General features: G+C 42.3%; 1 protein-coding gene across 1 annotated transcript; it reads left to right on the top strand.

Annotated features, from left to right (window-relative positions):
• Window positions 1–408: 408 nt before the first annotated feature.
• Window positions 409–8,176, top strand: LOC124878356 (GRIP and coiled-coil domain-containing protein 2-like). Its single transcript, XM_047382256.1, has 2 exons — window positions 409–2,352; window positions 7,122–8,176. Exon 1 carries the CDS (start codon window positions 1,000–1,002, stop codon window positions 2,128–2,130), a length of 1,131 nt encoding a protein of 376 aa, XP_047238212.1. The 5' UTR covers window positions 409–999; the 3' UTR covers window positions 2,131–2,352; window positions 7,122–8,176.
• The last annotated feature ends 7,675 nt before the right edge of the window (window positions 8,177–15,851 follow it).

The raw sequence follows: 15,851 nt of genomic DNA, 5'->3' as shown, positions 1-15,851 counted from the left end.
CATGGAGAGGACATCAATACCATGACTGAGTGTGTAACTGACTATATAAACTTCTGTGTGGATAACATCATCCCCACCAGAACCGTGAGATGCTTCCCCAATAACAAACCTTGGATCACCAGTGACCTGAAGAACCTGCTTAACAAGAAAAAAAAAGCCTTCAAAGAGGGAGACAGAGAATTATTGAGGAGTTTACAGAAGCAACTTAAAGTCAAGATAAGAGACAGCAAGGATGTGTACAAGAGGAAGCTGGAGAGCAAGGTCCAGCAAAACAATATCAGAGATGTGTGGACAGGGATGAAGAAGATCACGGGCTTCAAGCAGAAGGAGGATCAGACCGATGGAGGTCTGGACAGAGCCAATGAACATTCTAGAATTGCGCCACTCAAGGTGGGAGCAGGGAGCAGGTTGGAGTAGCTCTGTTACTTTTTAAATGAGCTACAACAACAGTTAATTTCCCTTTGGGATTAATAAAGTATTTTTGAATTGAATTGAATTGAATTGAATACTTTTGGTGAAATAAAGTCATTGCAAAACATGGAATGTGGTGATGTCACAGTCACTGATGTCACTATTGGAGTATGACACCAGTCACATTACATTCTAAAGGAATCTAGCTAAAACTAACTGAAACTGTTTCCTTGCTGCACAGGGCTGTTTGCTGGGGCATTTTCTCCATATTCTTCTGACTCATCTTGTTTAAAATATTCTGTGTATATTTAGTACATTTAACATAATCTGATTGGATCTGCCAAGTTATATAGGAGGTGACATTTAAAAGCATTAAAGGTAATCTATCTCTTCTTTCCTCAGTAGTTCATGCAGCAACAATATAACTTGTCTTTGGGATTAAGCATTACATAACTCAGTTCATGAATTTGGGGGAAATTGGGCTTAAATCATCATATAACAAGCGACATACATTTCAAAATGTTTCAATCATTTAATTCTGTTTAGACCAAAGCCCTGTTGAGGTCAGAGAAGAATGAGAAACTGCTTATGGAGGAAAACAAAAAGTGTAAAAGGGAAATTGTTGAAAAAAATTTAAAACTAGAAAAAGACAATGGCTGCCTTAAGGAGGATCTAAAAATGCATAGCTCTTCCAATAACAAAATAAAAGAATTGCAAGAGGCAATTGAAGACTTGCAGAAACAACAACAGGAAAATGCCCAAAGTCTGAGCAGAATTCAAGAGCAAAAAATGGCTCTTCAAAAGGAAATCAAGACACTTTGCGACAAAAATGCTGTTCAAACTCTATGGCGGGAGCAGCAGGCAAGAGAACTTGAAGATTTTGACAAGTTAAAAAAAGAAGCTCAAATAAGGACATCAGACATAAGTGAGTTAAAACATCAAAATAAAGATCTTAAAGCGAAAGATCAGCAAAAGCAAAATAAAATGCGGGAACTACAGAACCTCTTACAGAATGAGGGCACAAAGAGTAAGAATGTCCAGGAGGCATTCAATAATGAAAAGCTGAGCACACACCAATTGTCTGAGAAGGCAGAGACTTTGCCAGCTTTGAACAACAAATTACAGAGCTTACAAAGTGAAAAAGATGGACTCCTGGGTGAACTGATGAAATCTAGAAAACAAGCAAAGTCTTTTGAAAAAGACATTGAAATGTTGAAAGAAGAAATTCAGGGTCCAAACCTGAAAAGTAAAGAGCTGTTAGAGTTACTTCAGATAAAAACCTCGGTGAGTGACAATCTTCTGAGAGAATTGCAATCAAAAGATGTGCATTTAGCAAGTCTGGAAGAAGAGGCTGTAAAGACTTGCAAAATCATAGATGGGATGCAGCTTGAATTAGAAAAACTCTATCTTGAAATTGAAAATGACCGGGAGAGAAACACACGTGTGGCGTTGACCCTAAATCAGGGGAATCAATGTTTGAAGAAGGAAGTGAAAGGAAGGAAGGGCAACGAACAAAAGCTTGCGATCCAAGTATCAACCTTCAAGAACCAGATCAAACATGTTGAGGACAAATTATTAAATGTTCACATGTATCTCAGTAAATCTGAAAAAGAAAATGCTTCACTAAAGGAGCTCAACATGACCTTAGATCATGAGATCAGCGTGATTAAAGCAGAGCTGGAAGGCAACAAATCTAAGAATCAGTCTTTAGATGATTAGCTGGAGCAGATGGGGAAGCAAAAGGAAGAGACAGAAGCAAGAGAGATGGAGAAACTGTCAGTAGTTCATAGCAAACTTATTAAGGTGAAGGACACAGTGTTATTGACAGAGGTAGAAAGACAAAGGCTTGCCAAAGAATTGGAGGACTGTAAACAGAATGTTTTACAGTACAGTGGAAAATTAAACCAAATAGAAAATGAAAAGTCCATGGTGGAAGAAAAGGTAAGAAAGCTAATTAAGGAAAACAACAACCTCCTTGAGGAGAATAAAAAACTTGAGCAGTTTGAGTATTATTGGTTGTTTTTGTCCGAATCAATAATGGGCAAAAAACAAATTAGGATTCCCTTTCTTCTGAAACCAGGATGTTTCATATTTTCTACTAGAAAAAGATTATATCCCCAAAAACATATGTATGTATGTAATACCTACATGCATGCATGCATGTATGTATGCATGAATGCATGTATGTATGCATGTATGTATGTATGTATGCATGCATGTATGTGTGTATGTATGTATGCATGTGTGTATGTATGTATGTATGTATGTATGTATGTATGTATGTATGTATGTATGCATGTATGCATGTATGCCTGCATGTATGCATGTATGCATGTATGCATGTATGCATGCATGTATGCATGTATGTATGTATGTATGTATGTATGCATGTATGCATGTATGCATGCATGTATGCATGTATGCATGTATGTATGTACAGGTCCTTCTCAAAATATTAGCATATTGTGATAAAGTTCATTATTTTCCATAATGTCATGATGAAAATTTAACATTCATATATTTTAGATTCATTGCACACTAACTGAAATATTTTAGGTCTTTTATTGTCTTAATACGGATGATTTTGGCATACAGCTCATGAAAACCCAAAATTCCTATCTCACAAAATTAGCATATCATTAAAAGGGTCTCTAAACGAGCTATGAACCTAATCATCTGAATCAACGAGTTAACTCTAAACACCTGCAAAAGATTCCTGAGGCCTTCAAAACTCCCAGCCTGGTTCATCACTCAAAACCCCAATCATGGGTAAGACTGCCGACCTGACTGCTGTCCAGAAGGCCACTATTGACACCCTCAAGCAAGAGGGTAAGACACAGAAAGAAATTTCTGAACGAATAGGCTGTTCCCAGAGTGCTGTATCAAGGCACCTCAGTGGGAAGTCTGTGGGAAGGAAAAAGTGTGGCAGAAAACACTTCACAACGAGAAGAGGTGACCGGACCCTGAGGAAGATTGTGGAGAAGGGCCGATTCCAGACCTTGGGGGACCTGCTGAAGCAGTGGACTGAGTCTGGAGTAGAAACATCCAGAGCCACCGTGCACAGGTGTGTGCAAGAAATGGGCTACAGGTGCCGCATTCCCCAGGTCAAGCCACTTTTGAACCAGAAACAGCGGCAGAAGCGCCTGACCTGGGCTACAGAGAAGCAGCACTGGACTGTTGCTCAGTGGTCCCAAGTACTTTTTTTCGGATGAAAGCAAATTCTGCATGTCATTCGGAAATCAAGGTGCCAGAGTCCGGAGGAAGACTGGGGAGAAGGAAATGCCAAAATGCCAGAAGTCCAGTGTCAAGTACCCACAGTCAGTGATGGTCTGGGGTGCCGTGTCAGCTGATGGTGTTGGTCTTAATACGGATGATTTTGGCATACAGCTCATGAAAACCCAAAATTCCTATCTCACAAAATTAGTATATTTCATCCGACCAATAAAAGAAAAGTGTTTTTAATACAAACAACGTCAACCTTCAAATAATCATGTACAGTTATGCACTCAATACTTGGTCGGGAATCCTTTTGCAGAAATGACTGCTTCAATGCGGCGTGGCATGGAGGCAATCAGCCTGTGACACTGCTGAGGTCTTATGGAGGCCCGGGATGCTTCGATAGCGGCCTTTAGCTCATCCAGAGTGTTGGGTCTTGAGTCTCTCAACGTTCTCTTCACAATATCCCACAGATTCTCTATGGGGTTCAGGTCAGGAGAGTTGGCAGGCCAATTGAGCACAGTGATACCCTGGTCAGTAAACCATTTACCAGTGGTTTTGGCACTGTGAGCAGGTGCCAGGTCGTGCTGAAAAATTAAATCTTCATCTCCATAAAGCCTTTCAGCAGATGGAAGCATGAAGTGCTCCAAAATCTCCTGATAGCTAGCTGCATTGATCCTGCCCTTGATAAAACACAGTGGACCAACACCAGCAGCTGACACGGCACCCCAGACCATCACTGACTGTGGGTATTTGACACTGGACTTCTGGCATTTTGGCATTTCCTTCTCCCCAGTCTTCCTCCGGACTCTGGCACCTTGATTTCCGAATGACATGCAGAATTTGCTTTCATCCAAAAAAAAGTACTTTGGACCACTGAGCAACAGTCCAGTGCTGCTTCTCTGTAGCCCAGGTCAGGCGCTTCTGCCGCTGTTTCTGGTTCAAAAGTGGCTTGACCTGGCACCTGTAGCCCATTTCCTGCACACGCCTGTGCACGGTGGCTCTGGATGTTTCTACTCCAGACTCAGTCCACTGCTTCCGCAGGTCCCCCAAGGTCTGGAATCGGCCCTTCTCCACAATCTTCCTCAGGGTCCGGTCACCTCTTCTCATTGTGCAGCATTTTCTGCCGCACTTTTTCCTTCCCACAGACTTCCCACTGAGGTGCCTTGATACAGCACTCTGGGAACAGCCTATTCGTTCAGAAATTTCTTTCTCTGTCTTACCCTCTTGCTTGAGGGTGTCAATTGTGGCCTTCTGGACGGCAGTCAGGTCGGCAGTCTTACCCATGATTGGGGTTTTGAGTGATGAACCAGGCTGGGAGTTTTAAAGGCCTCAGGAATCTTTTGCAGGTGTTTAGAGTTAACCCGTTGATTCAGATGATTAGGTTCATAGCTCGTTTAGAGACCCTTTTAATGATATGCTAATTTTGTGAGATAGGAATTTTGGGTTTTCATGAGCTGTATGCCAAAATCATCTGTATTAAGACAATAAAAGACCTGAAATATTTCAGTTAGTGTGCAATGAATCTAAAATATATGAATGTTAAATTTTCATCATGACATTATGGAAAATAATGAACTTTATCACAATATGCTAATATTTTGAGAAGGACCTGTACATACATACATGCATACATGCATACATGCATGCATACATGCATACATGCATACATACATACATACATACATACATTCATACATGCATGCATACATACATGCATACATGCATACATACATACATACATACATACATACATACATACATACATACATACATACATACATACATACACTCATCCTCTCTGGTACTAGAATCAGCTGTTAGTGGTTTTAGCTAACAAAGGACGGCTTAGCCTATAGCTTGATGTACAGGGGTTGGACAATGAAACTGAAACACCTGTCATTTTAGTGTGGGAGGTTTCATGGCTAAATTGGACCAGCCTGGTAGCCAGTCTTCATTGATTGCACATTGCACCAGTAAGAGCAGAGTGTGAAGGTTCAATTAGCAGGGTAAGAGCACAGTTTTGCTCAAAATATTGAAATGCACACAACATTATGGGTGACATACCAGAGTTCAAAAGAGGACAAATTGTTGGTGCACGTCTTGCTGGCACATCTGTGACCAAGACAGCAAGTCTTTGTGATGTATCAAGAGCCACGGTATCCAGGGTAATGTCAGCATACCACCAAGAAGGACGAACCACATCCAACAGGATTAACTGTGGACGCAAGAGGAAGCTGTTTTAAAGGGATGTTCGGGTGCTAATCCGTATTGTATCCAAAAAACATAAAACCATGGCTGCCCAAATCACGGCAGAATTAAATGTGCACCTCAACTCTCCTGTTTCCACCAGAACTGTCCGTCGGAAGCTCCACAGGGTCAATATACAAGGCCGGGCCACTATAGCCAAACCTTTGGTCACTCACCAATGCCAAACGTCGGTTTCAATGGTGCAAGGAGTGCAAATCTTGGGCTGTGGACAATGTGAAACATGTATTGTTCTCTGATGAGTCCACCTTTAATGTTTTCCCCACATCCGGGAGAGTTACGGTGTGGAGAAGCCCCAAAGAAGCGTACCACCCAGACTGTTACATGCCCAGAGAAGCATGGGGGTGGATCATTGATGGTTTGGGCTGCCATATCATGGCATTCCCTTGGCCCAATACTTGTGCTAGATGGGCGCGTCACTGCCAAGGACTACCGAACCATTCTTGAGGACCATGTGCATCCAATGGTTCAAACATTGTATCCTGAAGGCGGTGCCGTGTATCAGGATGACAATGCACCAATACACACAGCAAGACTGGTGAAAGATTGGTTTGATGAACATGAAAGTGAAGTTGAACATCACCCATGGCCTGCACAGTCACCAGATCTAAATATTATTGAGCCACTTTGGGGTGTTTTGGAGGAGCGAGTCAGGAAACGTTTTCCTCCACCAGTATCACGTAGTGACCTGGCCACTATCCTGCAAGAAGAATGGCTTAAAATCCCTCTGACCACTGTGCAGGACTTGTATATGTCATTCCCAAGACGAATTGATGCTGTATTGGCCGCAAAAGGAGGCCCTACACCATACTAATAAATTATTGTGGTCTAAAACCAGGTGTTTCAGTTTCATTGTCCAACCCCTGTACATGTTTGACTTCTTTGAAGTCAAACATGTACATTTAACTACAATTAATATCATTATTAATGTGCGCATGAGTGCTGGCAGCACATTAGGGCCGATCTTTGTTTAGTTGTTTGTGTAGGTTAAAAACTATATTTAAAGGTGCAAAGTTTCCTATCTGCATTTTTGTTTGTGCACAGTTCTGGGTCCATGTTTCATCCATGTTTTTATTCGTGGCTGGGGCACAACACATGGTTAGGCTTCAAAACTTGTGGCTACGTCTTGAGAGGGATGGAAGGAGAAGTGTTTTGGGGTTTTCTCTGATTCTGATTATGTTTTCCAAGTTGTGTTAAGTTTGACATGTCCTTGTATTCCTGTTCAGTTCCAACTATGTCTTGTTCACACTCCCTGCCACAGTCAGCTGGCAATCGGCATCATTCCATCCACCTTTTTCGTCCACCTCCTGCCTGCCTGTAAGTTTTTGTTTGATTATTAAAGTGCCCATGTCATCGAATTTTCATGATAAATCCAATTACATTTATGCAAAGGAAACATTAATAAAATATTTCAAAAAGTAATTTCTTGCCACTGAAATGAAGTTGTTGTTCATATACATCTGTACAATATGGTCATAAATTTCACAAGAAAGGAACTTCCAGATTACTCCTTTGTGCTCTTTTATGACATAAAAGGGGAGCCTCAGCATGTAAATTGACCACTGCTACAATGGCTGACAGCACAGACAGCAGGAAAAAATCTGATGTTTCTATAAACATATTTCAGTCAATATCAGAGAGAGACAAGGCAGAGTCAGAAGAAGAAAGTCATCTGTCATAAGATAGCAGAGCAAAAGTGCTGCGACATGTGTACGGCTTCCAATTCAACCATTCAATTTTTGCTGGAGGAGCACGGTCAGAGTCAATATGTATGAATTGGTCAGATTGCTAAGCCAACTGGGTGTCTGAATGGGGTCTTTCCCATTAACCGCTGCCTGATCTCGGCCCAGCACTCTTGGATTTCCCCCTACCTGTTATCCATTTCTGGCGGATAACAGGATCAGTTTAGGCCCTCCATCAAATGTGGGGGTTATTTCCTCCCCGCCACACTACCTGCCGGTGGTTAGTGTCTCTGCCTGCCGGTGTACTTGTGGTTCTTGGTGTCCGGGGCTGGGTGCTTTGGTGTGTACTGGCTCACTCCCGGTGGCTGCTTGCCTGGGCTCTGTTGGACCTCTGGTTGGGGAGTGATATGTCCCGGGGCCTCGGGTCTCTGGGTCCATGGCAGGGTATGCCTGGGCATAGACAGCTGCCAGCAGGGCTTGTGGGCTCGTCGCTGCAGCTCCCTGGGGCTTCTGCACTGTGGCTGCTGGGTGGTTCTTCTGGGACTCTCCCCTGCTCTTCTCTTTCTCTTGGGGGGGTTGCGGTAGTCCCGGCGGTGCTTCTCCTGGGGTTCCTGTGCTCTGGGGGGCCTTTGGATGTCTGTGGCTTGGATCTCCTCCTTATATGTCCCAGGTCCAGGGTGGCAGGTCTGTGGCTCCTCACACTCAGTCTTGCATATTTTTATGGAGAAACCGTGTATACACAAGCACGCTCACACTCAGACCCACAGGTGTTTAGATTCAGGTTTTAACAGATACAAAAATGTTGTACAGGGGTTGGACAATGAAACTGAAACACCTGTCATTTTAGTGTGGGAGGTTTCATGGCTAAATTGGACCAGCCTGGTAGCCAGTCTTCACTGATTGCACATTGCACCAGTAAGAGCAGAGTGTGAAGGTTCAATTAGCAGGGTAAGAGCACAGTTTTGCTCAAAATATTGAAATGCACACAACATTATGGGTGACATACCAGAGTTCAAAAGAGGACAAATTGTTGTCCTCTTTTTGACATACCAGAGTTCAAAAGAGGACAAATTGTTGGTGCACATCTTGCTGGCGCATCTGTGACCAAGACAGCAAGCCTTTGTGATGTATCAAGAGCCACGGTATCCAGTGTAATGTCAGCATACCACCAAGAAGGACGAACCACATCCAACAGGACTAACTGTGGACGCAAGAGGAAGGCGTCTGAAAGGGATGTTCAGGTGCTAACCCGGATTGTATCCAAAAAACATAAAACCACGGCTGCCCAGATCACGGCAGAATTAAATATGCACCTCAACTCTCCTGTTTCCACCAGAACTGTCCGTCGGGAGCTCCACAGGGTCAATATACACGGCCGGGCTGCTATAGCCAAACCTTTGGTCACTCATGCCAATGCCAAACGTCGGTTTCAATGGTGCAAGGAGCGCAAATCTTGGGCTGTGGACAATGTGAAACATGTATTGTTCTCTGATGAGTCCACCTTTACTGTTTTCCCCACATCCGGGAGAGCTACGGTGTGGAGAAGCCCCAAAGCAGCGTACCACCTAGACTGTTGCATGCCCAGAGAGAAGCATGGGGGTGGATCAGTGATGGTTTGGGCTGCCATATCATGTCATTCCCATGGCCCAATACTTGTGCTAGATGGGCGCGTCACTGCCAAGGACTACCGAAATATTCCTGAGTACCATGTTCATCCAATGGTTCAAACATTGTCTCCTGAAGGCGGTGCCGTGTATCAGGATGACAATGCATCAATACACACAGCAAGACTGGTGAAAGATTAGTTTGATGAACATGAAAGTGAAGTTGATCATCTCCCATGGCCTGCACAGTCACCAGATTTAAATATTATTGAGCCACTTTGGGGTGTTTTGGAGGAGCGAGTCAGGAAAGGTTTTCCTCCACCAGTATCATGTAGTGACCTGGCCACTATCCTGCAAGAAGAATGGCTTAAAATCCCTCTGACCACTGTGCAGGACTTGTATATGTCATTCCCAAGACGAATTGATGCTGTATTGGCCGCAAAAGGAGGCCCTACACCATACTAATAAATTATTGTGGTCTAAAACCAGGTGTTTCAGTTTCATTGTCCAATCCCTGTATATTGAGCCGCATTTACCATTAAATACATCTTGCATTCATAAGTAGCATGCACTTTTTGGTAAAAAAGCTGTTAATATATACGTTTCTGCAGATGTAGAAGCAAGCAGGGTGTTATCTCGTATTCTCTTCATCCTTCTTTCTTTCCTCCATTATTTTTTTTTTCTCTCCCCTTTTCCTTTTTGCCCCACTTCTCTTTGTTTCGTGCTTCTTATTTTTTTCTTTTCATTTCTGTCTGTGTCCGTAACAATTGAAATAATCTCAAAGCAGTTTCTAATAAAGTTTCTTTTATACGTATCAAGCAGAGCTTTAAAGCGTTAGCTGTAATGCTCCACTTGTGAAAGTAAATCTGTTGAGCTTTTCCTTGGCATTCAGACAACAATTCTATGCGTTACTATGCCCAACAGGACACGGCAAAGAAGAAAACAAATTCAATAAAAAACAAAATAGGGCGGTGCAAACAACTTTTGCACCTGTTATCCATACTTTGTAGACCCAATCTTTGTAGATCACCCGCAACACGGCCACTTATTGCACGTGCAACATTTTTTTTGCACAAGTAATTTACTGCTTCTTATTTGGAATCTTTGACGATCAGGCCCTTAACATTCTCCTTTACAATTAGACTTTGCCCTGTGTTTGAGTTTTAACCCTGTCTCTCTCCTTGACATAGCTATTGGGTGAGATTTTGCTGCAACTAACTGTTTGTACTCTCTTTCTTTCTCTTCAGAGTTTATCTGCTTAGCTGTTTTTCTCTCCTAGGTGTCACTGAAGAAGCTACTAAAGCATTTAAAGTTTTGTTTTTCTTTCACATAACAAGTACACCTAAATTAGTGCCTCTATGTTTCTTTTGTGTGTAAGCTCTGTTCCTTAAAAACCCCCAGTCGGTTGTGGCAGATTGCCTTTCACACTGAGCCAGGTTCTGCTGGAGGTTTCTTTATGCTAAAGAGGAGTTGTCCTCTCCAGCATTGCTACATATATGAGGGACTGCTGCAAAATCATTAAAGAATGCAAGCGAATGCTGATCCAGGAGGAGTGAATTCTGCAAGTTACTGACTCAATGGAAGCTGCTGAGTTTCCTTAGATAGAAATACTTTTGAACTCTTTTGAATAATAAACTGAATTTGACTGCATTGTTTGATAACGAGGATCAATTGGACTGTATGTAGTTGTCTTGGAATCTGTATGGTTTGGCTGAATTGACTTAGTAAAGTGTCTTGAGGCGACATGCGCTGTCAGTCAGTCAGTCATTTTCTACCGCTTATTCCATAGTGGGTCGCGGGGGAGCTGGTGCCTATCTCCAGCAGTCTATGGGCGAGAGGCTGGGTACACCCTGGACAGGTCGCCACTCCATCGCAGGGCAACACACAAACAACCATGCACAAACTCATTCATACACCTAAGGGCAATTTAGAGTGACCAATAAACCTAACTGGCATGTCTTTGGACTGTGGGAGGAAGCCGGAGTACCCGGTGAGAACCCACGCATGCACGGGGGAGAACATGCAAACTCCATGCAGAAAGACCCCCGGCCGGCGCTGTTTAAATAAATTTAATTGAAGGACCAATCCAGAGAATAAAATTGCAGCTCACATTATGATGTTCCTTCCTCTCTGACATGGTACATTTCCTGTGGCCCTTTAGCCATTTTTAGGTCATTCTCTACATAGATAAATTCATTTGGGATGTCAACGCCCAACTTAATTTCTCTGAAAAAAATAAATAAAAACAAATGATGTTAATTTCCTTCATCATATCTAACTGTACTGGGAGCTAAATGCACACTTGCATTGTGTATAGTTCATAGAACGGGAGACTGAATAGACATCATACCTGATGCAAGGGTTACTTGATCCACCCACTGATCCTTTCAAAGGGAAGAGTGTAGATTTAATAAATTTTTACTTTATTTGAATAGAGTCTGAACAAAGGTTTGTCACACTGATGCTGCCCTCATTGACAATGGTTTTTCTTCATATCCGGTCTGAACACGTGAGGTTCAGACCAGTTGTAGTAGTGTATAGCTTTAGTAATGATAACTATTTGAATACTTGTAGCTATAGCTCCTAATCAATACTGAGGAGCTCTCCTCTTCCCCCTGAGGAAGGAAGACATTACATCCTTTACAGGGCAAAAATCAGACATTAGCATTAGCACTGGTGGGTTGAGAATAGAAGCAGCCAATGTAAAATGCATTATTTACCTGCTGGTTTAGTTGAAGATGTGGATAATTGAGGCAACAGTTTAACACCTGAGATTTAGCTGAACACTCTCACCAGCCTCTTCTAGTGAGAGACCATGGTTTACAACATGGTCTATGATGGTGACATGTATTTCATCATTTACTACTGCACTTGTGGCCCTTTTAAAAACAAGCCCTTTTTACTCCTCTCCTTTGTCCTCCCCATAGGCCACATCTCTGGGCCAATGGTCCCTCTCCCTGTCCCATTCCTCTTTCCCTCTACCGGCTCCATTCCCCAGGCCCCTTTCTTTGCCTGGCCAGCTCTTCCTGTACATTTCCAGGCATAATTTGTCTTCTTTATTTTCCACACTGAACATCATCAGCCCCAAATGTCCCACTTTTATGAGTGTTACTGTAACTGAAAGAATTTCCAGGCCTGCCTTTTTGTCCTATTTGGACCTCAATCAACTCGGGTTATTCCAGTTTAACCCATAACATTCAGCTGTGTGTCAGTTATTTAGTAAACATTATATTATCAGCTGTTAAACTATTGCCTTTGAACAGAGATTTTTTAACTGTATCAAATGTTTACAATATTGGGTTTTCTATTCTGCTGTGCTTTGTGTAAACATCTGTATACAAGCCAAAAGTTATTGTTTGACCAAGCCATGGGGAAACAGAAAGGACTGAAATGCACACAGAGATAAGACTGGTAAAAACTATGAATCTAAGAATCCATTTTTACAACAGTTCTGAGGAATGAGGAGCTTCACAGCTGGAGTCACTGTGACCTCATCAAGCAACAAAACTCTGAGTAGAACAGCGTTCTTCCTCTTTGCCCGCAGCCCTCCACAGATTGCATTGGGGAGGGCATGCATGTGATCGTCATGATCTCACTGTCTGAGTAAAAGACGCCATCTTTGAAGGTACCTTGGATCCAAATTAAAGTACAGTCTGCTGTTTGTGTGTTCGGTGACTGCGCCCCTCCTGAAGACTATAGCTGCATGAACCTGTCTGCCTGGCTCCTGCAAAAAAGAATCTTAAAGAATTATAGATTCCCCAAGAAGAAAAGGTGCCCTTATTATGCTGAGGAAGAAGTTTTGTCCTACTGCCTGAAGAGGATGACACTGAAACCAAAGCTTCGCTCACCAGTCTGAGCAGACTCTCACCCACAGAGTGGCCACCATGCAACACACTGGCCGTATCGGACGTCCTCCTGTTCATCAGAACAGTTCATGTGAGAGGTTGTGTCTGGGCAGAAAATTGGTTTTGGATGAAGCAATTTAAATATTGTATATTTTATTTTGTTTTGCTTTGTTTGTGGTACTTAACTGCAAGAAGAGGCTAGCGAGAGTGTAGCATTGAACTTAATGCTACAAATCTGCTTCACAAAGTTGATGAGTGGTAATGAGTCACTTTACTCCTGCAAAGTGAGCTTACTCTGTTTTATCAGCGTTTCCCTTTATCTCCTCTTAAATAACATGCAAATGTCCACATAGTCCCTTTAAACATTCTATATAGTGTCTCCGTTATCTCAGCTGTTGATCCTAAAGTTAGAATTTGCTAATGCTAAGACGGTAGCCACCCTTACATCTGCTGTGTTGTCATCACAGGCCGCTCTGTTCACGCTGCAACCAGCTGTAGTATTGGTACCACCAATTGGTACCTGTTACCACAGACAAAATCACTGGATGCCAATTTTTCTCAAGCTCTAAAAGTCAGTCAAACACTGGCAGATTTTTTTTTTCCTAAATGCCTCGAAATTCTGAGCGCTACTCTGCCGGACAGGACACGGTTAAAAAAAAAGAAAATAAAAGAAAATAAAAATAATTCAGGTGAAGAGACAACTAGAGAGACTGAACCAGAATATGGCTGCAGGTCCCTAGAGTCCTGAAGGGCTGTGCAGAGCAGCACTGTGGAATTCTGCAGCACTTTTTTAATCTTAACCTGGCCCAGAAGAAGGTTTCAGTGTTGTGGAAGACCTCCTATCTTGTTTCGGTACCAAAGAAAACTCACCAATCATTTCTTAATGACTACAGACCTGTTGTCCTGACATCCCACATCATGAAGGTCCTATAGAGACTCCTGTTGGTCCACCTGAGTAAGCAAACAATGAACCATCAGGGCCGCCTTTAGCTTGCTTATTGCTGTGGAGTAGAAGATGCCATCATACACCTGCTTCAACAAATCCATTTGGACAAAGCCAGCAGCATTGTGAGGATCATCTTCTTTAATTTCTCCAGAACATTTAACACAATTCAACATGATTTGCTTTGTCAGAAACTCCAGAAGACTCAGGTGGAGACCTCAACAATCTCCTGGATCAAAGACTGCCTGACAAAGAGACCACAGTTTGTGAGACTGAAGGGTTGTAAGTCTAACCAGGTAGTCAGCAGCACAGGAGCACCACAGGGGACTGTACTCTCACCATTCCTTTTCACTCTGTACACCTCAGACTTCCAGTACGAGACATACTCCTGTCATCTGCAGAAATAATCGCATGATTCTACAGTTGTGGGGTGGATCAGAGATCAGAGAAAGCTGAGTTTTCCCACTATTTCCATCATGGGAGAAGAAGAGGAGGTGTTGGAGGGTGTAAATACCTCTGGTTCACCTGGTCAACAGACTGGAGTGGAGATCCAATTGTGAAGTCGTCTACAAAGGGACAGCGTAGACTGTACTTTCTGAGGAAGCTTAGGTCCTTCGGTGTTTGCAGCAATTTGCTGCATATCTTCCACAAGCCTTTTGTGGAGAGTGTGATGTATTCTGCCATCATCTGCTGGGGTAGCAGCATCAGAGCCAGGGACTTAAAAAAAGCTCAACAAGCTAAAAAAGGAGGCTGGCTCTGTTCTGGGGACTCCTCTGGAAACTGAAGATGATTGTGCAAAGAAGAATGCTTCATAAAATGAGAAACATTATGGAGAACCCTGAGCATCCTCTTCATGAGACTGTTCCAGTCTCATGAAACAGATCCAGTGTGATGACTGTGATAGATGGGTCCATGCCCAGTTCCTCAACAGAAACATTACAGAATATGAAAACGTAAAGAAAGGCAGCATGAAATGTCCATCATGCAAGTAAAGTGCAAAGTGTGTCTAATGTTAGAAAGAAATTGTTATAAATTATATGTTGCAAATAAATCTCTAGATCTGTTAGATTGCTTTAAGACTATATCTCATCTGTCATGTTTAGTAGAATAATTTAACATTCATTTTCTTAAAGGCACCTTACCTGAAAACTATTGACAAAATAAATCACGACATTTGAAAAAATAGAAAATGCCATTAATGGTTCTTAAATTTAAAGCTAACTTGAGATTTATCCCAATTCCTCAAAACACACCTTTTTTAAACATACATATTCACACAGAACTGTGATATAACTGCATTGTTTATACACTGCCTGGCCAAAAAAAAAGTTCCCACCTGGATTTAACTAAGCAAATAGGTACGAGCCTCTCATTGGATAATTACTGCATGGGCGATTATGTTTCAGCTGGCAACAAGTTATTTAACCCCAACTGCAATGAGTTGCTTCTCATTTCTTAAACAAACATGATGAAAGACACATCCCGTGGTCGTGGAAAAGATGTCAGTCTGTTTCATAAGGGACAAATCATTGGCATGCATCAAGCAGAGAAAACATCTAAGGAGATTGCAGAAACTACCAAAATTGGGTTAAGAACTGTCCATCGCATTATTAAAAACTGGAAGGATAGTGGGGACCCGTCGTCTTTGAGGAAGAAATGTGGCCGGAAACAAATCCTGAATGATCATGATCGTCGATCACTTAAACGTTTGGTGAAATCAAATCGAACAAAAACAACAGTAGAACTCCGGGCTATGTTTAATAGTGAAATAAGAGCATTTTCACACGCACAATGCGAAGGGAACTGAAGGGATTGGGACTGAACAGCTATGTAGCCTTAAGAAAACCACTAATCAGTGAGGCTAACCGGAAAAAAAGGCTTT

This window comes from Girardinichthys multiradiatus, chromosome 12 (assembly GCF_021462225.1).
Source record: "Girardinichthys multiradiatus isolate DD_20200921_A chromosome 12, DD_fGirMul_XY1, whole genome shotgun sequence".
Taxonomy (NCBI): Eukaryota; Metazoa; Chordata; class Actinopteri; order Cyprinodontiformes; family Goodeidae; genus Girardinichthys; species Girardinichthys multiradiatus.
Note: the sequence above shows the minus strand (reverse complement) of the source record. Positions and strands in the feature narration are given on the sequence as shown.